General features: G+C 42.1%; 1 protein-coding gene across 1 annotated transcript in view; it reads left to right on the top strand.

Moving 5' to 3' along the window:
* LOC310729000 (adhesion G protein-coupled receptor B1-like) overlaps positions 1 to 20,785 on the top strand; it is a 21,266-nt gene extending 481 nt beyond the window's left edge. Inside the window, exons 2-31 of the mRNA XM_083546919.1 lie at positions 3,419 to 4,347; positions 5,393 to 5,542; positions 5,632 to 5,718; positions 5,809 to 5,970; positions 6,091 to 6,255; positions 6,828 to 6,992; positions 7,108 to 7,272; positions 7,371 to 7,472; positions 7,588 to 7,694; positions 7,816 to 8,004; positions 8,103 to 8,171; positions 9,310 to 9,418; positions 9,526 to 9,669; positions 9,759 to 9,834; positions 9,945 to 10,047; positions 10,135 to 10,178; positions 12,340 to 12,466; positions 14,345 to 14,448; positions 14,602 to 14,704; positions 14,820 to 15,040; positions 15,145 to 15,211; positions 15,348 to 15,433; positions 16,039 to 16,210; positions 16,334 to 16,429; positions 16,689 to 16,725; positions 16,962 to 17,593; positions 17,752 to 17,787; positions 17,994 to 18,098; positions 18,587 to 18,637; positions 19,031 to 20,785. Of these exons, the coding sequence (XP_083403045.1) occupies positions 3,630 to 4,347; positions 5,393 to 5,542; positions 5,632 to 5,718; positions 5,809 to 5,970; positions 6,091 to 6,255; positions 6,828 to 6,992; positions 7,108 to 7,272; positions 7,371 to 7,472; positions 7,588 to 7,694; positions 7,816 to 8,004; positions 8,103 to 8,171; positions 9,310 to 9,418; positions 9,526 to 9,669; positions 9,759 to 9,834; positions 9,945 to 10,047; positions 10,135 to 10,178; positions 12,340 to 12,466; positions 14,345 to 14,448; positions 14,602 to 14,704; positions 14,820 to 15,040; positions 15,145 to 15,211; positions 15,348 to 15,433; positions 16,039 to 16,210; positions 16,334 to 16,429; positions 16,689 to 16,725; positions 16,962 to 17,593; positions 17,752 to 17,787; positions 17,994 to 18,098; positions 18,587 to 18,637; positions 19,031 to 19,228 (4,590 nt within the window). The 5' untranslated portion in view covers positions 3,419 to 3,629 and the 3' untranslated portion in view covers positions 19,229 to 20,785. The remainder of the gene's footprint in view (positions 1 to 3,418; positions 4,348 to 5,392; positions 5,543 to 5,631; positions 5,719 to 5,808; positions 5,971 to 6,090; positions 6,256 to 6,827; positions 6,993 to 7,107; positions 7,273 to 7,370; positions 7,473 to 7,587; positions 7,695 to 7,815; positions 8,005 to 8,102; positions 8,172 to 9,309; positions 9,419 to 9,525; positions 9,670 to 9,758; positions 9,835 to 9,944; positions 10,048 to 10,134; positions 10,179 to 12,339; positions 12,467 to 14,344; positions 14,449 to 14,601; positions 14,705 to 14,819; positions 15,041 to 15,144; positions 15,212 to 15,347; positions 15,434 to 16,038; positions 16,211 to 16,333; positions 16,430 to 16,688; positions 16,726 to 16,961; positions 17,594 to 17,751; positions 17,788 to 17,993; positions 18,099 to 18,586; positions 18,638 to 19,030) is intronic.
* The last annotated feature ends 2,012 nt before the right edge of the window (positions 20,786 to 22,797 follow it).

Raw genomic sequence — 22,797 nt, 5'->3', positions numbered from 1 at the left:
CGTGCATAGTGTGTCTTTTCGTATCCTTTTTTGATGCACACTTGTGTGAAAGTTGGCTTCCCGTGTAGGTTTTCTCCTAACAGCGGAGTGAACCTCGGGTTTGCAAAGCGCTTGCTGGTGTTTGGTGTCGCTCTCCGTGGTTCTGAAACGCCGCGGTGCTCCTTTGCAAAAGTTGCACGGCGTGCGTTTTGCAGAGCTGGCTGCTTTCGAGTTTTTCGGAATGTGCAGAACGTTTCGAGTGCATTTTATTTGTTTTTCCAGATGAAAATGTACAACAAAATGTGATGAGAGCTCGAAACTGAAATGCACATTTGGATTCCATCTCAAAAGCAATTCCGCAAAAAAAGCAATGCTTTAGACTGATCTCTCTAAATAACAAAGAAAATCCATAACTGTTATTTGTTTTTAACGTTTTCTACAAAGAAATTCACCTTTTATAGCACTTTTAACAATGGACAATAATTTGAAGCAGCTCTACAGAAATACAACTCATGGCTCAACATTTAATTTTCTTATTCTCGAAAGGTCCATTTGGATATCTGCTTTAAAAATGAAGAAATTGTTTGAGACTTGTTTGCTTGTTTGAGTGAAGGTTCTCTGGCATCCAGTCTCCATGCCTGAGAGACTCGTACTCGCTTACCAATATGCACACTACTTAGTCAGTGTGTGCCAAGCTATATCATGTTTGATATAAAAATGTAGATATATAGGAATAAAGAAAACAGCTTGCATAAAACCATTTTTTATTAGTATCTGTATTTAATTTATAATTAAGATTAAGATTAGGATTAAGTGCATTTATAAAATATACCCATTCTATAATATGTTTTAATTCGTGAAGCTTCAGACTGAGTTTGGCTTGATTATGCATCAAATGAACTAAACCCTAATGCATATGCATATATGGTCAAAACCTTGCTGACTTCCTGTCCGTCAGAGCTTGCATACACAGATACATCTGCGTGTGCACACTTCCATCGCCATAGCAACCCGACCAATTAAAACAGTCTCCCTCTGTTGAGTTTCTCAGACGAGTTTTTGTTTGTGCTTGCGAGTGTGTGTTTGTGTGTGCGTGTGTCCGTTCGGAGTTGACAGTGTGGGAACCCGCACAATCCAAGCATGCATTTGATAAGACAATCTAACTCAAACCTCTTTCAGACACACACACAGACACACACACACACACACACACACACACACACACACACACACACACACAGTTTTATACATAATCATTGCACACACAAACACATTTATACATATATATATATACACACACAACTATCACACACTTTCATATTGTTAAAACACAAGCATTTTAATGGCAGCATAATTTGTGTTAAAGTGTTAAAGATAATGCTTGCAGCTTGTTTGAGAGTGTGCACGCTTCTGTGTGTTTGTTTGTGTGGGTGCATTCATGTGTCTGCACATTCACGTGGCACTTCACTCCAAAATCCTACTGTGCATTATTTTTCTCAAGTGTTCAAGAGGAACAAAAAGCTAGCTGTGTCAGTGAAAGAAAAAATAACATACGATGAACGATGCAGCGATTTCTTCATTACATCTCCCTTTATCTCAAAATAATTTATGGACCCCCAGCATTCTAGATGATTCTCCTCTTGCTCAGCAAAAGTCATGTTAAATATGCTGTAATAACAAAAGCATGGACATATATCTTTATCATTCTTCTCTTTTGATAGTTAAAGTCCTAAAGCTACAATGAGAGTTGAAAATATAACACGAGGTCTTGCTGCACACATGGCAAGAGCTTTGTAGTTTCTATGGAAACGCCTGAATCATCTTCTCAGAGTGAGTCAGAAAAAAGCCCTTTGGCACCTGTGTGTGTATATGTGTGATAGAACAGCATTTACACCACAAGAGTTCAGCTGCACAGAACAGATCTCCAAACCTGTGACTGATCTTAAAGGCCATGTGACTGTAAATAAACCATGCAGAAATGTTAGGAGTGATATGGATGAGCTGCATCCAACTTCAATAATCAGACTTACACTGCATAAGTGGCACTCGAACCAGGAGCCGATCTGCATAAATCATCTTCCGGCATCCGCATCCGTATAGCTGCATTTTTTTTTCTTCATGTCATTCTGCCTGTACTTGAATATAAAAAAATCTACAGATTAAATGGCTAATTGCAGTCTGCCTTTCAGTAATTAGACAAGGAAGAGAGGGGAGGAAGGGAAGGAGGGTGGTGGAATGGGGACTTTTAGGGCTCTCGAATTTTTTTAATGGCTTCCAGTGTATGAGATTCAATAGATGGCGAGAGTCGGCTGGAAGTGGAAGACAGGGCCATCAGGAGTTATGTAGCAATCAGAAAAAAAAGAAAAAGAAAGAATAATCACAGAAGGAGTCACTGCATGATACTTATACTATGCCATGTTTAATATATGAAGAAGAAAAGTTAAGTAGAACAGAGACATATAAAAGCCCTTTTAAATGTGCTTTCATTTCTCCACTCTATCTCACTGTATTGGGCTAGAATCCATCTCTTCTTCTGTTTTCTGCACTTTATTGCCCACAAGAAGTCACGAAACAAAGAGCAAACAAACTTCCGGCTACTTCAGAGTAGCCCCATGGGATATTTCCCCTCCCATCTCTCAGAGTGAGGGATGGCCTTAAGAAGAAAAGATGGGTGACCGTAAGAAAAGATTGGGCTGAGCGTTTATGGAGTCTCCATGACAACTGGAGAACCTGAAGAAAGTTCTAGGGCACCTCAAACTAATTTTTTCTTTTATTCATTGTCCATTCCTTGTTATTTCAAGGTAGCCATGGAAACAAGTCTTACATTTAGAAAGACGTTATTTGATATCGAGACTGCTTGATAGACACCTTCAAACCTGACTTTGTCTGCATCATTGGTTCTGCAGCTTTGGTGCACTTGCAAATTGTGCAGTATGGACTCCCTGCTGCCATGTTGTCGTCTTCTTTTAGAGTCGAGGGTGAGAGTTCCTGCTGGTTTTTCAAAACTCTGCGTATCCAAGCGACACCAGCCTGACGTGGACATCGGCAAAATCTTGGTGCGCGTCAGTTTGACGCAAGTAGACCAGACCATGTGTTGGCGCGTGGGCTGGAGTGCGAGAGGGAAAGGCAGTACAAGAAAAGCATGCTGTGAAGGAGCTGTAATTAGAGTCACAGTGTAATTTCTGTCAGTGTTTTAGCCGTAGTGATTTGAATAAGGCCATGCTGACAACGTGTGTCTGTGTGAGCGTGTGCTAGCACTAATCACGAGCGTGTGGCTTCCCAGCAGGTTGTATAATTATTCAGGGGTTAATTATATATCTAAAAATCCTAACAACACAGGGACCTCCAGTCAAGAATCCCACTTGATTCAGTGTGTGAATTTCAGATTGACCTCTAATGTTTGGCTCTTTTGTTTGTGTTTGTGTGTGATTTTGTGCAGATCTGCTACAGACAGACATGGCCCCTGTATTCTAGCAAAGTTTTTAACCCTCCATCCAAACTACCTTAGTGCACAAAACGCAACAAGCAACAAAAAGAAACCCAGAAGATAAAACACTGAATAAGAAAATCCCTCACCCAAGAGGAGAGAGAGCTAAAGAGGTCTAGATCAGCCCAGTGCACCGATCCATCCATCCTCTACAAGGGAGAAGATGGAGTGGAAACCCTCCCTATTTACTGGCCTCTCTCTGGCCTTGTGTGTGTTTCTCGACCTGACTCTCGCAACACCATCTGGACCTGCCTCAGCCACCTGTGCTACACTTGAGCAAAGTCGCTTTTTTGGAGTCTTCTCATCCAAAACGGCGCTTTCTTCATCCCCGTGCTCGTGGACCCTGCAGAACCCTGACCCTCGTCGCTACACTGTCTACATGAAAATCACTAAGCCAACTGAATCTTGCACCCCGCGCCAGATCAAGACCTTCCAATTCGACTCATTCCTTGAGACATCCCGAACCTACCTGGGCATGGAAAGCTTTGACGAAGTAGTGCGCCTGTGTGATGCTACATCTGCAGTGGCCTACCTAGAGTCGAGCAAGCAGTTCCTCCAGCTGAGGAAGGTGGTGCCCCGCATTGGGACAGAGCTCCTGGTGGAAGAAGATGGAAGTGATGACGAGGGCAGCCAGTTCGGCGCTGAGTTTCTGGTTGTGGGTAAGAGGAACCCTAGTGTGCCTGCCTGTGAAATGCTCTGCAAGTGGCTGGAGGATTGTCTGGCAACCAGTTCCCAAGGCAACCCCTGCGGAATCATGGCCACACCTTGCCAGTGCTGGGAGCCACCAAAGAGGAGGTCAGGCGGCTGCTACAGGGGTGGAGTCTACATGGAGAAATGCACACCCACTATTAGAGACAACAACAGGGATGCCGAAATCATGAGTAAGTGTATTACTGAGTGCCCCAATGACATATTGATTACTGTTTTTTTTCACCCTCTATCTGTTTTTGTTACAAAAAAAAAAGAAAAAGAAAAAAAAAGAACAAACTCTATTTCCAGGATGATTGTTATTGGTTTGCAATATTGCCACCTGCTGGAGAAAATGACAAATTACACTCAAACACACTTTTCCTCACTTGAAGATATTGATTTTAAGCACTAATAAACCCACTTTCACCAAAGCAAACAATCCTACTTTCAGAAGACTTTGTTCTCAGGTACAAATTTAAAGTCAGTTTTACAAATCAAGTCTCACTCTCCCAACATCTCAGCAGGCTTCGAAACCTATTGCAGTGTTGGTGAGAGTCATTTGGTTCTGATATGGAGCTAAGCAGGTGTGTGTGAGATTGGGGAAAATTGAAGCGTTAGTGAGATTAGACAAAGAGGCGATGTTCACACAATGCCTCCACCACCAGGGACAGGAAGGCAATCGATGCATCTTACTTGCGGTTGCCTTAGTAACCCACCAATCTCCTGCAATACGGCATGCAGACGCCACCACAGGTGCTAAAAACCTTTTCAGTCTGTTTTCTCATGTGGCGCGCTGGCATTTTGTACTCAAAGCCTTCTGTTTTGCAATCACCGTCTACAGAAAAGTTTCAAGTTCGACTCTAATGTCAGTGGTGTTTAGATTTATTGACTCCTCGCCTGAATTCATGATACATTTTGTTTTCTGGAGGAACAAAATGCCAGACCAGCCACTGAAACCTTATACCCACTGTGAAATACAGAAGAACTGAAAAACAGCAGTGTGGAAAATTGCACTTCATAATGTCGTCCACCAGGTGGCAGTATTATTACTCATAGATTTTTGGCAAACTTTTATGACAATTTAATAGCACTAGTTTTTAAACCTGAACCTAAGAAAAATGCAGTGCTGCACACCTGAATAAACAGAAGGATTGGTACCATGTGCTTTAATTTAGTATACTGATCACCTGATCACCAAATTTCTGAAAAGAGATTAAATCTTTTGTTTAATTGCAGAGGGTTGGTCTGGTTGGGCCCGCTGGTCCGAGTGCAGCAACGAGTGTGGAGGTGGTGTCCAGGTGCGGAACAGAGCATGCCAACCTGAAGATGGTATCTGTGAAGGTGTGGTTGAGGAGGCTAAAGCTTGCAATCCCCAGCCCTGCATTGGTAAGTAGGACAGTCCATTCAAAGTTGAAATTGTAAATTAAAAACTTTTAGAGTGATGGCTGACCGAGGGTTTGTATTTTGCTGGGCAGGTAAACTGCGCCAGCGTAGCCAGGCTCTGCGTTCAATCATCGGTCTGAGAAGAGACAATGGGGAAGATATAACAGTTCCTCAATCAGGTAAACAGATTTAACCTATATTATCTTACAGCTTGTAACAGCTTGCATCTTTGTTCCAGAACATTGTTTTAACAAACCTCTCCGTTATAGATGGAGTTCAAGATCAGTGGTCCTCTTGGAGCTCCTGTTCTGTTACTTGCGGCGAGGGCTGGCAGGGCCGCACCCGCAACTGCATGACAGCTGGAAACAGCGTGATGTGTGTCGGCCCTTTGAGAGAGAACAGACAATGTAACAACTCTGTGGTCTGCCCAGGTATGCACACACATACATATCCACATGCATGAACTAATAATAGTACATGAGTAATGAGTACCTAATATAATCTGATGTACAGTAGTGTTAACTTTTAATGCTTTTTCTTCCATGATTAAGTGAATGGAGCCTGGGATGAATGGGCACCATGGAGCCTGTGCTCATCTACATGTGGTCGTGGTTACCGTGACCGTGTCCGCTTCTGCAAGCCACACAATAATGGAGGAGAACCATGCACTGGGCCCAGAAAACAGACCAAGTTCTGCAACATTGCTGTCTGCCCCGGTTCGTAGCTCACAATCTATAAAAATATGCAAGGAGTAAAATGAATAAAATGTTATAGAATGCGTATAAAAATGTATTCTTCTGTAATTCTGTTGTCCTGAAATTCTGTCAGCTTTATAGGCTCTGAAGTGTTATTTACACTTCTAACACCAGATGGCGATATAGTCCACAGTCCGCTCATGTACTGGCACACAAAATGGCAGGCCACAAAGACTTTTTTCTTCAAAATAACATTGGTTGAGAGGCTTTTAAAAAAAATATCAAATATGTATTAAGGATTTGCAAACAGGAAATACTGACAATAAGTAGTAATTAAAAAAAACTTTTCTTAAAGAAGCAGTACTTGAGGAACCATTGTTTTTTCTTCTCTTAACCTTTTGTGTGTCTTTTAGCAAATATTGTCTCACAAACATGTTTGTATAAAAATACACAGACAAAATTAATGCTGCACCTCAGTCTTAATTTTAAGACCTCAATAGCCAAAATGTGAACCAAAATCTAAAACTGAAGACGTTTTTCTTCTTAAATATGTCTTAAATTTTGATATTGACCATCCTGTCACCTCCCTGTAGTTGATGGTTCCTGGAATGAATGGTCTGCCTGGACTCCCTGCTCTGCTTCCTGCTCCAATGGAACAATGCAGCGTACGCGAGAGTGCAACGGCCCATCATATGGAGGCTCAGAGTGCCGTGGAGACTGGCGTGAAACCAACAACTGCTTCCTCAAAGACTGCCCAGGTACAGTATGTCCACATTATAAAGTGGAACTACTGAGAGAGATCAAAGCTTGATAACGACTAATCAAGATAAATATCAGATTTAGAAGTTAGACATGCTTGTTTTGACCTTGTAGTGGACGGGAGATGGCTCTCCTGGAGCTCTTGGGGCAGCTGCAGTAAGACATGTGGAGGAGGCAACCAGCAGAGGCAGAGAATATGTGAGGGACCATTCTTTGGTGGAGAACCTTGCATCGGTGACAAAATGGACGTTCGTCGCTGCAATGAGAAGAGATGCCCAGGTAAAACATGAGCAAAATGAGGTCTCACTACCAATCGATTGGCCTTTTTTTATGATTTGACTGTGAAACTAAGCTGATCTGAACATGCTATTATGCAGAACCCCATGAGATTTGTGGCGAGGAGAGCTACGGAAATGCGGTGTGGAAGAGAACTCCAGCTGGTGACACCGTTGCAGTTCCATGCCCTTCTGACGCAACAGGTACCGAACTTTGTGACAACAGCTAAAATTTAAAGGGGATCCTGTTAACAGTTGGCATTAGTCATGATTATGTAGCACACAAATCATTCAAACATCCCGATCTGCTCTTTTCTAGGCTTCATCCTCCGCCGATGCACTTTGGATGCTATCGGTTTGGCCTTGTGGGGAAACCCTAGCTACATCAAATGCGTCTCTAGAGAATACCAAGACATCCAGGCCCTGGTGAGTCTCCCCATATCTACAGATCATTTTGTTTATTGCTAAAGAAATTAAAATGAAATCATTTACAGCATATAGTATTGTCCAGATAGTATTTAATTTTTACATCTCTTTTTATCCTCAGACCCGTGGGCAGTTGTCTAAATCACAGGCAGGAGTGCAGGTGGATGGTGTGTCTGAAATGTTGTCCAGGCTGAGGATGACCTCAAATGATGCAACAAAGTATAGTGGGGACTTGCTGGCAGTCATGGAAATGCTCAGAAACACATCACAGGTCATCAGAAGAGCGGGTTACAGCGTCGTCGATGTAGAGGTGAGGACCGCTTCATGTATGCAGCGCTTGTCTTTAGAGTTATCGAGAACTTTGCTTAATTTGATGCTAAATGAGAACCATCATCTCTCTTTAATTAGAATTACGTGCAGACAATCAGCAATTTGCTGAAGGAGGAACACCATGGAAAATGGCAAGAAGCACAACTGGTGAGTGTGTGTGTGTGTGTGTGTGTGTGTGTGTGTGTGTGTGTGTGTGTGTGTGTGTGTGTGTGTGTGTGTGTGTGTGCTGAATTATATATTTATCATTCTCATTATTGCCCAGAGCCCATTTGCCAATGTACTGCCAGCAAATATAGAATCTGACTCATTAGCAGAATAGCCCTGCAGCGTTGGGCTATAAAAGGTGTTGCACGTGAATTAGCTTCACAGCAGTCCTTCTTAGACAGCGAGAGCCATTAGTCAACATTAAGAAGCCATTTTGGATGAGTTGTACCTAAGAGAGGAGGCTGATTCACGAGCTTCCCATGCTGGCATCCCATATGGAGCGCACTCTGATTAATTAACGAGCTTCCAGACTCTTATCAGTTTGAGTTGCAGGTCTGATAAAGAACCAAGTCGACATGCATGCGATATTAACATATACATTTACATTTACGGGCCTTATTCAGAGCGTCTTTCAGTTATTTTAGTTATATAGCTGAACAATTAAGGGGTTAAGGTCCTTGCTCAAGGGCCCAGAAGTGACAGCGTGGAGGTGCTGGGAGACACTTAGACCAGATCCCTAACCCTGTACTGAGCTCTATGTTCAGCTCTATGCCTGCACTGTGCCTCAACTATACAGTAGGCCAAGAGAACCTACATTGTTCTCTTATGCTCCCAATATGCAGACTTTGCCTCCATTACATCATCAGGACCTGCGCTACCTCCTTATAAGTTTATAAACAAGGCCTGAAGCAGATTATAGACTTTGAGACTTCTTGCACACTTCTCCTGTCTTGCAGTCTTTTATAAAGTCATACTTGAATGCACTGTACTGGCACAGTAGGTTTAAGAGAAAACGAAATCACTCCGCCCACACAGCAATCTGTGTGTTGTCATGGCAGCTCATGAGGGAACAGAAGCTGGTATAGGCCGTGGAACGAAGGACACCTCGCGCCTACACACATGCGCACGTACACGTCAGAGAGACGTTCGAATTCCCTCACGCCCTCAAATGAATCAGCCACGGCGCCGTTTATGGAACTCAGGAAGCTTCCGTGTTGCCGAGTGCAATACATAGAGAGCGTAATTGAAAAGTTCGGAGGGAACAAAAGATATAAAAATGACTTTCGTGCTCTTCTCGTAGATGGGGGTGAACATCAGGGAGCTGTTCAACTTGATCGAAGACTTCATCGACATCATCGGCAAGCAGATGAGAGATTTCCAAGATATTTATGAGATGACCGAGAACTTTGGTGAGTTACCAGAGTGGTGTTTTTTTTTACCACTTTTATTGTATACAATATATATTGTTTATATCCTTGTTGTATTTTGACATGGACTTTACCTGTTCTACCTACAGTGCTGAGCATCCAGAAGCATCCCAAAACTATGACTTCAGATGTGACCTTCCCAATGAAGGGATGGAGAGGCATGATGGAGTGGGTCCGCAATTTGGACGAGAAAATCATAGTGTCTCGGAACTCCCTCGGTCTGGACGTTCCAGGTACGGAAACACTAACTCGCACTAGCAGATTTCTATATCAATGTCTATTTGCTTTAATTCTTGGATCTAATGATGTGATTTTCTTGCAGATGTTGGAGACAGCACTGGCTTTGTAACTGGCATTGTTCTGTACAAAAATCTGGGTCCAATCCTGTCTGTTCAGAGGTGTGCCTTCACACACAAACACAATGTCCTCATTACACTCTTTTTGTACCTCAGAGAGGTAAAACCAAACAAACATTAAATTTCTTACACAGTTATTTATCTCTCCTTAGCAACAGCACCTTGCTGAACTCTAAGGTCGTCACGGTAATGGTGAAGCCAAACCCCGGGTTCCTGTCCGCCCCGGTCGAGATCGAGTTCCCTCACCTGCACAATGTAAGCACGATCATAAAGATCGATCAATCAACCCCAATGAATGTTTGTAAAACGCTCTAGATGTAACATGTCTTGCTTTCTTTGCAGGACACCGTCAATGAGACATGCATCGCCTGGGACGAGAGTGAAACGTAAGTGTTAATTATGCGGCTTGTGAACTTTATTTGTGGGTGGCTGCACATGCGAGCGTCTATGAATGATTGCGCGTCTGCTCTGAAATTAACAGGCCAGCTGGCCGTCAAGCTTTCACAGCAGCAAAGGGCATTCGCACTCGTCTGCCCCCGGGGCCATGTGTACAAGTCATCCACAAGCACACACACACACACACACACACACCTTTCCAATCAACTCTACCAAGTCAAAGGCGCAATTCAGGCCGAAAAGTGTTAAGTGCAGGCAAAACGATCAGTTTAACCGTCTTAGCAGATGCATTTAAGGGTTTCAAATCCAAAATGCAACCAAACTCATTTAATAAACACCATATGAATGAAATTTGGCCAAATCCACATTATCCTATCATATTTTTATCCTACAAGCACTTCCTTAGTTTGTATAAATTGTATATAGATTGTAATTTGTAGCTTCAGGTTATTTCACACTGGCATTTTAAAATCTCTCACTACACATAATACAATTATAAAGCTAGACATTCTAGTAGGACAAAATTAATGGTGCCCTAGAAAACCAGTATTAGTATTAACCTGAAGCTTCAGCGCATGGCAACCTTTAGGAGGCACTCTTTCACCATTAAATCGCAACAGAATCATTTTCAGGTTCTGTGAAAAGCTTTGTCTTTTCTGGAGATTTTTGGGCACCCAGCAAATGTTAAATCAGCTTTGTTGGTAATTTGCGCTCGATATACAGTATATAATTTAACATGTATGAAATTTTGAAACATATGTAAATCTGATCAATCAATAGGTTTGAGTTTATGAACAACAAATATTTAAGCAGATTTTATTATTAACTAAAAGACAGATAAACGAAGGACAAAATACAGTACGTGCTGATTTTTGGATTGGTCTGAATCCAAGTTCCTGTCCATATCATTTTATGGGATTTTTGTCTGATAAGTGATACATTTAGGTGGCTGTTCAAGCAGACAGATTCAAGTGTTCCACAGCAGTAAATAGGCCAGATGAAAGTGGGCTAGCACTGAGCCATTACTCATTCCCTCTCTAGATAGGAAGAGTAATATTAGAGGTCTAAATAAAAAACTTCTATAAAAGGGCAGAGATATATTCATAGATAGAAGAAAGAAGTGAAGGCTATAAAGATAGATCGTTTTGGGGAAGTAGTAGCTCAATAATTAAGGCTCTGGGTTACTGATTGGAAGGTCGGGGTTCAAGCCTTGGTATCTCCAAGCTGCAACTCTTGGGGCCCCTTAAGCTTTAGTGCTCTAGGGACGCTGTAACATGGCTGACCCTGTGCTCTGACTCCAGCTCTAAACATCGCTGAGATTGCGAAGGAACAAGTCGACAAGTATAATGCACCTATACACACACACACACACACACACACTCACACACACATATATATATATATATATTGTAACAGTGTATATTGTGCACATTGAGGAGCTCGTACAACTAAGGAGCAAGTTGTAGATAAAGAGAACTAGGCCACCTGAGACATATGATTAAATTAATGTGCATTAGGCGAGCTCTGAGCAGACGCTCTCATTGACCGGTGCAGGAAATGTACACGTTGCATCACCACCTCCATCCATCTATAACAGAGACGATATGGTCATGTGAGCTGACATCCACTTTCCGTTTCTACCCCACCATCTCCACTGCCAAGGGTGCCATGGCAACCGCAAAGTCTCTCAGTCAGAGATAGAGATGGGGGACATTTGGGGTGTTTGACATTATTAATGTCTTGTGGACATGTATGTGTGTGGTTATGTGACCTGTGCTGGCTTTTTATGACCTTTAGTTTAAAATCATTAGTGGTGTCATTATGTTAGATAGCAAGTTGGAAATAAACAAGATTGGGATTTAGTGACAGATTGTTTTTGTAGATTGCATTGGGATGCAATGAATCTGTCTAGCTTCAGTACCTCTGCCTCTTCCTGTCTTTCTTTCTGTCTCTGTCTTTTTTTTTTGTCCCTTTCTTTACCGCTAATTATGTAGAACACGCATGTGGGGACAGAGAGAGTGTGAGAAAGAGAGGCGGGAAGAAAAAAAAATCCAGAGGGTTCATTTTGCAGTACGAGATCTCTCTGAAACCTCTCTCCCCCTCTCTCCCTTTCTCCCTCTCTTCCCCTCTCTCTCCCGCTCTCTCTCTCAGTGAGTCGTTGCTGGGCTCGTGGACGGCACGAGGCTGCAGAGCGCTCGCTCTCGATTCAGGCAGGACCAGGTGCGCTTGTGACGCTCTCTCCACGTTCGCCATCTTAGCACGGCCAAACCCCGAATCGGTGAGTCCACTATGAGTGCGTGGGAGATGTTTGCTGTTGTGTGCGTTTGTGTGTACGTCACTGTGTGTTTATGTGTGTGGGTGCGTTGCATTGTTGTCCATTCAAGCGGAGAAGAGAAAAAGAATAAAAAAGCCAGGTTTTATTCATAAATGAGAAGCAGAATCAATCAAACAGGTTACTGCGAAACATTTGTCCGTACGTTCACTGATTTACAGCATCAGTGTAAAGACGATCACATGTCTGACGTCTGGTACGTTATCGATGAACTAGAACCAAAGGAGGCAGATTCCCATAAGAATCATCTTTTATTATGTTTTATTTTAATTTCTTCATCGAGGAAGCGTTCGAAATCTTTTTTTTTTTTTTTTTTATAAATAACGTTGTGTATTCAAAGGCCTACAGGCTAATACAGCATTTGAATATCATACAGGACGATTTGATTTGAGAAAAGAAAGAAAAAGAATGGCTGTGCATTGTTTTTTGTTTTTTTTTGCGCAGAGCTGTGCAGATCCTCCGTCCTCCTCATTTGATTGGAGGCTGCCTTGCTGCACCTAAAGCATTTTGCTCTGCTGTTGCCTTGGCAACGGCATCCGCAGCGCCCTGTTCCTTGTGTGATGGAGCTGTCCAAAAGATAGGAGAGTAATAACAAGAGCCCTGGGCTTCAAAAGACTAGTGGTCGCACGTCTTGCCTTGTTGGTGTTGTTTTTGTTTTTATTTGCTTACGCAGCATACGTACGTTATGAGTTATAGTTTAAAGCTGATACTGCAGACGCAAACAAAAATATGCTTTCCTATGCGTCGTCTTCTTTTGTTGTTGCGTCTGATTCCTTGGAACAAAAGCCACTACAACTGACACCCTTCTCATTATCATAGAAATTCAACTTTCCCATTGAATTTGCACATTAATGATGATCAGGTAGCTGCTTGCAGCCGGGGCAGACATCAGTCCATGATGCATTTTCTCCACTCCATGACTTCATGCTGGATGATTAAAAGCCTGTAAGAAAGGACAGGAAAGCAAAGCATGATGAGATCTTATGGTGATGAGATACGCTCTACTTCCTCCCGTGTTCAGACGTCTCTAGCCAGTCTGTCTCGTGTGTGTGAGTCACTGGAACAGGACAATCATTAACAATCTATTCTCTACGGCTTCTTGTCCTAATTTTCTTAGTGTGTTTTTTTTGCTTGTCTGACAAACATTCCGTCTTTCAAGGTTGAAAGATGTCGTAATTTGGGTCACACTAACTGGATTCATCTCGTTTATCCCACGGAGAGAAATGGCATGAACTGAAATCTCATTTTCTCAGGTTCCACTGATGGAATTTAGACAGGGTTTTGGTTCAAGTTTTGGGTTCAGGGTTTGGGTTCAGTTTAGGGTTCAAGGTTCTACCAGAAATAAACGACAAATAGGGAAAGACAGTTACATATCTGAATATATATATATATATATATATATATATATATATATATATATATATATATATATATATATATATATATATATATATATAAAAAATCTTTAGTGTGTATATATATATATATAAAAATAAGTTTATATATAATATTTTCCTTCACACCATTTCACACACAAATGTGAGCCTGCTGGCACAAGCTGAGCATTTAGCTTCTCCTAACCAGTAACACCAGTAAATTATTACAGAGGTGAGAATTAGTCCACCTGGTCTCCTCTCACACACACACACACACACACACACACACACACACACACACACACATGCAGGTCTCACTTTAATTTTTCCTTCCCTCAGACCTGCCCTACTTCTGTCATTCATGTTGCTTCAAGGGAATAGTGTGTGTGTGTGTGTGTGTGTGTGTGAGAGAGCGATTGCTAAACATTTCGCACCTCTTTTTCCCTAGAACATGGATAAGAACCTTTTGCCATCAGTTACGATGATCGTAGGATGTGGCGTTTCATCTCTGACGCTGCTTCTGCTCATCATCATCTATGTCTCCGTTTGGAAGTAAGAGCCTGAAGGAACACACACACACACACACACACACACACACACACACACACACACACACACACACACACACACACACACACACCCTAATACTGTAAGATCAATAGTCACTGACTGATAAACTGACAGAGACTGGTTTGTTTCTCTTAGATACATACGCTCTGAACGCTCAGTCATCCTCATCAACTTCTGCCTGTCAATCATCTGCTCCAATGCTCTCATCCTGATAAGTCAGACTCAGGCTCGCAACAAGGTATGTCTTACTCGCCGTCCTCTAGGACATTGTGTTCTAAGTCTAATGCGTTTTAATAAACTGGAAACTCTTATTTGTAACATTAACACCTGATTGTTTTTTTTCTCTCTCCTAGGTCATGTGCGCCCTTGTGGCAGCCTTCCTCCATTTCTTTTTCCTCTCCTCTTTCTGCTGGGTTCTGACAGAGGCGTGGCAGTCGTACATGGCCGTGACCGGCCGTCTGCGCAACCGAATCATCCGCAAACGTTTCCTGTGCTTGGGCTGGGGACTGCCCGCACTTGTCGTGGCTGTCTCTGTAGGATTCACAAAGGCCAAGGGATACGGCACAGTCAACTAGTAAGTTCTGCACTGCCTTTCTCCGTCTTTCTTTTTTTCCTATATCCTGTACTCTTCATTTTTTATTAGTTCTTTTACTAACATCCTTTATTTTTGTTCTGTAGCTGCTGGCTGTCTCTTGAGGGTGGGCTTCTTTACTCGTTTGTTGGCCCTGCAGCTGCTGTTGTTTTGGTAAATGAAACCACACACACACTATAACAAGTAGTAGTGCAGTAGACAGATCACATTTATTTAATGAAACAGATATGGGTATGTGAAAAAGCCTGTATTGCTCTTGGTCTCACTGTGAACTGTGTGTGTCTTGTAGGTGAACATGGTGATTGGTATTCTGGTCTTTAATAAGCTTGTGTCAAAGGATGGGATCACAGATGTGAAGCTGAAGGAGAGAGCAGGGTAAGAGCTGTTTATTCCGATATTTGTCATATAAAAGCAACAGAAACAGATTTCAATTGGATGGATAGATGATGGATGGATGGATGGATGGATGGATGGATGGATGGATGGATGGATGGAGGTGGGATGTTTTTGAGTAAGGCACCAAATTCAGTAAATCCAAACATCAGCACCAATTTGAATTGTAAACCAGTCCGCTCTCTTGATTAATACAGAAGAAATTCAGGATCTGATGTATACATTTAAATAAGGTATAAAGGACCTGACGAAGGTTCCCTGGTGGTCTAGTGGTTAGGATGCGGCGCTCTCACCGCTGCGGCCCGGGTTCGATCCCCGGTCAGGGAACCAACCCCAGCCACTCTTAGTGCCGGTCCCAAGCCCGGATAAATGGGGAGGGTTGCGTTAGGAAGGGCATCCAGCATAAAAACATGTGCCAAATCAAACATGCGGAGGATCCGCTGTGGCGACCCCTAACGGGAGAAGCCGAAAGAAAGATACATACATAAAGGACCTGACGAATGGATAAATTTAACACACATTAACACACATTAACACACATACACACACATATTAGTTGTGGTTAACACACCATTCTGGTCCTGCAGGGCATCCCTCTGGAGTTCTTGCGTGGTTCTTCCGCTGTTGGCTCTGACCTGGATGTCGGCAGTGTTGGCCATCACAGACCGGCGCTCGGCTCTCTTTCAGATCCTCTTTGCCGTCTTCGACTCGCTTGAGGGCTTCATTATTGTCATGGTGCACTGCATCCTCCGAAGAGAGGTGAGTCCAAGACTAAACACTCGACTATAAATGCAGTTATTTGGCGAACGTATGCTTACTGCATGCCATAGAATATATATATTCTAATATATTTGAATATAAATGTATGCATATGTATTGTAGGTCCAAGAGGCTGTGAAATGTCGTGTAGTCGATCGTAAGGATGATGGGAACGGTGACTCTGGGAGCTCACTGCAGAACGGCCACACGCAGCGCTTGGTAAGTGTCTCAAACACACACACACACACACACACACACACACACACACACACACACACACACACACACACACACACACATGCCCAGACAAACAGATACACACAGATCAACACATTCAGTGCTAACTCAGGAAGCAGCATTAGCATTCTCATGCATTTTACATCATAGCCTGCAGCAGTCACAAATAACTGTTGAACTTAATTTTAATTCTCTCTCTTTTTTTTCTCCCTCCTCCCTCTCTGTTTTCTCTCACTCACAGGGTGACTTTGAAAAGGATGGTGACTCAAACAGACCAGGTGAGATTATCAGCTTAACACTTTCTTTTGGAAATAGATTTGACAGCTGAAGTAGATCGATTTTATGATTATAGAAAGGCTCAGAAGTATGTGTATGATAAATCCGATTACCAAAACAGCTGCAATTTAGTGCAAAATATACGACCAAAGCTCTAGTAATATCTTAGATTTCATTAAAAGTTAAAAGACTTTTAGTTATATATGTATTCTAAAGAAACTGCATACTGTTTTGCTAGTTGGCATGAAGAGCTCTTCAGAGGAGAAGATGCCTCTCCCCCAGTTGCCTCTTCCAATGGGTCCCAACTTCCACACCCTCCCCACAAAGCCCAGTGCCAAGACACATTTGCCTCCCATGCCTGACTACTCGAGCCACACTCTGACCCTGCGCCGCGACAAGACACGCGGTGAGCCCCCCTGCTCCAAGCCTATCTACGTGTGCGACAGCGACATCTTCACGCAAATGGACCCCGAGCTGGTGCGCGTCCCGACAGAAGGAGGCACTCCTGACACGAGCGGCTACATGCTGATGCCCAACACCACTTCCACGCTGCGTTCCAAGCCCAAGGACGACATCGCTTCCGCCAAGTACAACATCAGCGTCGAGCAGCTGCCTCAGGCACGCATCATGCATCTGGGCAGTGGATACGCCGAGCCACAGGCTGCATACGCCACCAAGCCTGTGCCTGCTGACCGCGCCAGCGTCTCGTACTCGGAGCGCGACTCCCCCCTGCAGAATGTTCACAACATTTCCAGTGAGAGCCACGTCACCAGTTTGCTAGGAGACACTTTCGACTCTATGAACTCCATGATGTCGAAGAGCGAGACCATCTCCACACTGTCCATGAGCTCGCTGGAGGTCAGCGAGGGGGTGAGTGGAAGAAATTATATAAGATGCAATGTTTTGCATTGCGTTCCTTTGTTTAATGATTTAACAATAAAAACTCAGTTTAGAAGTACCACTGAATAACATTGTTTGTTCATTCTTTCTTTTTTTTTTGTCTTTTTCCTCCAACTTGCACATCACAGAGGCAGAAATCTCGTTATGCTGAGCTTGACTTCGAGGTAATTATGTTTTCATCCCTCACCTGAATTGCAGCATTGTTATTATGCTTGGAATCATCTAAATAATAACAAAAACAATAACAATAATAATAATAATTAATGAGAACAGAGCATACAGTTGAAGTCTTAATACATATCTTGGACAATGCTAGACATTTTTCTTATCATGTCTAACCTTCTTTGTTCTGTTTCTGTGCCCCATGTAGAAGATCATGCATACGCGAAAGCGCCATCAGAACATGTTCCAGGACCTCAATAGGAAATTGCATCATGCTGAGAAGGACAGGGAATCACCTGCTTCTGACAGCAAGGTAAGATGCCAAAATTACACCAGTAAATCCTGACATATTGGATATTTTAATTTTTATTATAAATTGTGTATGGTTGCCATTTAGAGGAAGGGGTAGCACAGTGGCCAAGCTGTTGATCAGAAGGTTGTGAATTCAAGCTGCCATTGCTGGGCCCTTGAGCAAGGCATTCAACCCTCAACTGCTTAGTTGTATAAATGGGATCATTGTAAGTCGCTCTGGATGAGAGCATCTGTCAAATGCTGTAAATGTGAAGCAAACATCTCGTACTTTTGCTCACATCACAGTTTCCCACCTTTGTTCTCTTAATTTGCTCTTGCACAGAAGGAAAGGTGGGAACAATGGAGGGAGGGGGCAGAAAGTGTTAAAAGAACAGGCATAAAATAGAAATCCTTAGACCTCGTCTAAAATTCTTCACATGTGTGTTAAAGTCAGGTTGTGTTTTGAAAAAAAGCAGTTGGAATAATTCTCATTATCTTACACTTTTACAGTCTGTGAGATGGAGTGTGTCTTCTGCAGGAAGTGACAAGACAAGCCACAGCGTAAGTGTCTCTAAATGATGAATGATATTGATGTCCGAATGAATGAGAAACATTATTTTCTATCCTAGCAATGCCATAAATTAACTTTTTTGCACCCTTTATCAGTGGTGCCTTCAAAAGTTTAAGGTTCCCTCAGGGAGAAAATGGTCCAACAGTTCACAAGGCAAATCAATGCCTGTTGAGATTGGTAGCTTAGTGGTCAAGGCATTGGACTTTGGATCCAATGGTCATGAGTTTAAATTCCATCCACACTAAGCTGCCACTCCTGGGCCCCTTAACCACACAGCTGTTTAGTTGTATATATGAGAGACATATAAGTTGTTCTGATTACGGGCAGCTGCCAAATGCCATAAATGTAAATGTAACTAATTCAGCTCCCATTTTCTCTTCCAGGATAAACAGCAAGCACTGGGTGAGCGTTCATGGGAGACCATGCCCCGATCTCAGGCGTCACCGCCATCTTGGGTGCGAAAAGATCTCGAGCCTTTGGCTGCATCGCCTTTGGAGATGCCCTCTGTGGAGTGGGAGAAGCCTGGCACTGCTATCCCACTGGTAGGCCAGGACATCATTGATCTGCAGACGGAAGTGTGAGGCTCTTACCGAAAAAAAAAAATGATAAAAAATCCTGTGTACCCTGGCTCCTATTAGTTTGGGAAAGAAAAGGGAGAAGGCGGATTCAGAAGAGAAAATTGGGCGGTACAGAAAGAAATATATAGTGTGTATGGGTGGAAAGAGAGAACCAAAAACCATGTCCTGATATCCAAAGTATTAAAGAAGGGAAATGAAGAGGTAGCCTCAAATAATAAGTATGTGTAGCCTCAAATAATGGTAATTAACCTTAATGAGGAGGGGGGAAGGGGTTCTTGTGGATTGATAAATGGATCTGATGGGTTGGCTTTGGTTCTTCTCTGGGTACAGTAAGGTTCTCGTTTTTTTCCGCCAAGAACTTCTCCCGTAACTCTTCCGTCTGGTCCAGGAGAGGTGTGGTCTTTATGCCTGTGCCTTTTGTTCAGTTTTCGTTCGACTTCAGTATGGAAAGGGTGACCGGTTGCTCGGGTCCTTGAGCATGACCTCTTCCAGTGTCTCTGCTCTCAGTTTGAGAGAAGGACTGGCACCGAGTGACTTCCCAGCAGCCTCTGGGCTGTTTTTCACCCTGAGGTGAACGGACGCATGTTGCCAACTGTCTGCGCTGTGGTTATTGCTCTTTCTCATCACTTTTCTCGCAGCGCTGCTTCTCCAGAGCTTATTACAGACTCTTTCACTGAACTCTATTTAGAGTCGAATATCATAACTTTCCTGGACTCAAGACTAGGACTATCAGAGCTGTTGTTTATTTTTATTGTTACATTTGTTAAAAGTGTGTTACAAAGCTATGATTTATATTTATAAGTTTTATTTTCCTGTTATGTTGGAACTTGCTTTCTGCTTGTATTTGTCTTCAAATATACAATTTCATTTTCTAAGTACAATCAAAAACATCCCAAAACCTACACGAGGAACATAATGAGTGTACAAGTGGATGCCCGAGTGTCTACTTTCTGAGACACCGCTGCTACACCTGGAGCAAGCCCAGTGCACAAAGGGTACCAAAGGCTGGGTGCAAGTGGCATGTGGACACATTAAGGATTAAAAAGCACCATCTTTTTTGCTCGGCCGAATTCCCAGTTGGATCATCTTACTTTTTGTGTTTCCTCCGGTTCCTTTACCAGCTCTTTCTACAGCCTTGTGATCTTGACAAAAAGGAAAAATACTTAGCATCTCAAAGACCCTGGGGCTGGGCCTTGAGGCACCTCGGCATGTTGGCCGAGGCTGCTTTTGCCCTCCGCTGACCTCCGGCAGAACTTCCGCAGTGCCAGCTGTAGAGGCAAACAGACTCTCATATTGTGTGAGAAAGCAAAATAATAAAAGTGCAATATGATGATGGACACTTGACACTCAAGTGAGGGTGATGTCAGACCCATGGCAGATTTTTATTATTTTTGGATTTTTGTACCATGTTTATAGAGCATATAGAGACATTTATGATAATACTGTCTAAGGACTGTATTAGCAACTATCAAAGATTCTTTCTCCATTAATTTGATTTAATGGATGAAAGCACATGACTTTGAGTCTTGTGATTATTATTTGGAAGGTAAAAAAAACAAACAGAAATTCTATATGAAGAATAATAGATTATAGAGTATGTTGCAGGCACATACCCCTGGTTTTCTACTTAAGTCCCCATATTGTTGAATAACTGAACACTGGTCCTCTGTATTGTCCTGTGTTTTAAAGCACTGTAACCTTGTGTGCCAATGACCTTCCCTCCTGTTGCAGTCTTAGACGGTATGGGTTATCAAAGTCGTTCGTGTCTTTGACATTTCTATGTCCTTATTTTTCCATTGTTTTCACTTGTACAGTTTTCACAGCACAGAATATGTCTGATTTCTAATAAAAAAAAAAAATCTATATTATACAATGAAATGGTTATTCTTTTTTCCCAAAGCATAAGTTACAGTAACTTTGATGCATGAGACTTATAGTGCTAGTTTTTTTGTTAATTATAATTCTATGCCAGTTTGAAATTGTGCCTTATAGACATTGTTAGTGCCTTAATTCATAGCCAAGGGTAAAACAAAAGACAGAGAAAAACAAGCAATTAGTTCATTCTTATCGGGTGAATCTTATTACAGAGTCTATAGGTTTAAGGATATATGGAAAACAAATGTATGATTTACGATAGAGAATGAACATTAACAAATTAGAAGTGGTGGAAAAAGTAGACAAACGTACTTGAGTAAAAGTAGAGAAATTGTGAGTAAAATATTACTCCAGTAAAAGTGTTTGCCTTCACATGTACTTAACTATCCAAAGTACTATGATTTATTATGGCTCTAATGTTTTTATTACATTTTTGTCATAAGACTGTTGCTTAATCAATTCTAATGAAAAGACTCTAATCTTACTCTTAGTACACCAATCTATTAATAGAACGATATTAATGAGTCAAACACCGATTGATATCTATTAAAATTATCGAGACCAAAACGTTCTTTTCAACTACTTCCCAAACAAAATCACACAAATTTGGCTATTTATTCCTCTCAAAATGTTCTTCTTGCTATTGAACTGAACTGTTTGTTGGTGATAAGTAGATACCACCAAGCAGCAATCAAATCAAGTTCAAAACAGACAACCCTGATTGGTGGCTGCTGAGTGCTTGACCAGTTACATTTTTATCCACTCATAAATTAAATGGAACAACAGATTTCACAAAATGCAGTTGAGTTTTAAAAAAGATATTTGACTTTGAATTGTAGTGAAGTTAAAGTAAAAGTCTCCCCAAATAAAAATACTTCAGTAAAGTACAGATTTGCAAAAAAAAAAAAAAAAGGTACTTAAACCAGTTTTTAGGTCTCTGGGTAGGAGCAAGCACTGAATCCAGGATGGAGTAGAAATTATAAAATTCATTATAGAGCCAGGACACCTTATTACTGAGGATGGGGACAGTAGCATATTGACTTCAAGATGAGTTCAGGAGCTGGTAGACCTCATGATGGAAACTGAAAGCTGGAGAGCTCATAATAAGAGCAGCATCTTATATAACAAGTTATTTTGTGTCTCAGGTCAGAAAGAGAGCTTTTAGTCCTCAGTACTAAACCAGTAAATTGTACATCTTAAGATTGCAGCACAAGCTGAAAGACATCATGATGGATTAAGGAGCGTGTAAAATCCAGGAGCAGAAAATTATTTTATAGATTATGAGGAGACGAGAATTATTATCCAAACCTCAGGAATGGAGCATGTTGATATAGAGCTCAAGATCGTAGAGTTGAACATCAAAAGTGACCCCATTTTCACCTCAGGACGGAAGCTGTGAGCTGTAAACATCAGGATAAGATTAGGACCTGGTAAACATCAGGAGCAAGGGATTATAAACCTCAGGTAATGCAAAAGGATGTAGCACTCAGAATGGGACAAGAGCCTGCATACATCAGGTAACAGCAAGATATTGTAGACTTCAGAATTGGAGCTTTTAGACCACAAGATACAACCTGAAGTTGATATATTATATGTTTATATGGAAGGAGGTTTTGACCTTTCCTTGGCAGCGGAACTTGAGGGCCTCAGGAAGGACAAAAGCTCGTCAACATCTTGATGGAAACTGGATTTGTCAG

Source organism: Silurus aristotelis (assembly GCF_946808225.1).
Source record: "Silurus aristotelis genome assembly, chromosome: 7".
NCBI lineage: Eukaryota > Metazoa > Chordata > Actinopteri > Siluriformes > Siluridae > Silurus > Silurus aristotelis.
Note: the sequence above shows the minus strand (reverse complement) of the source record. Positions and strands in the feature narration are given on the sequence as shown.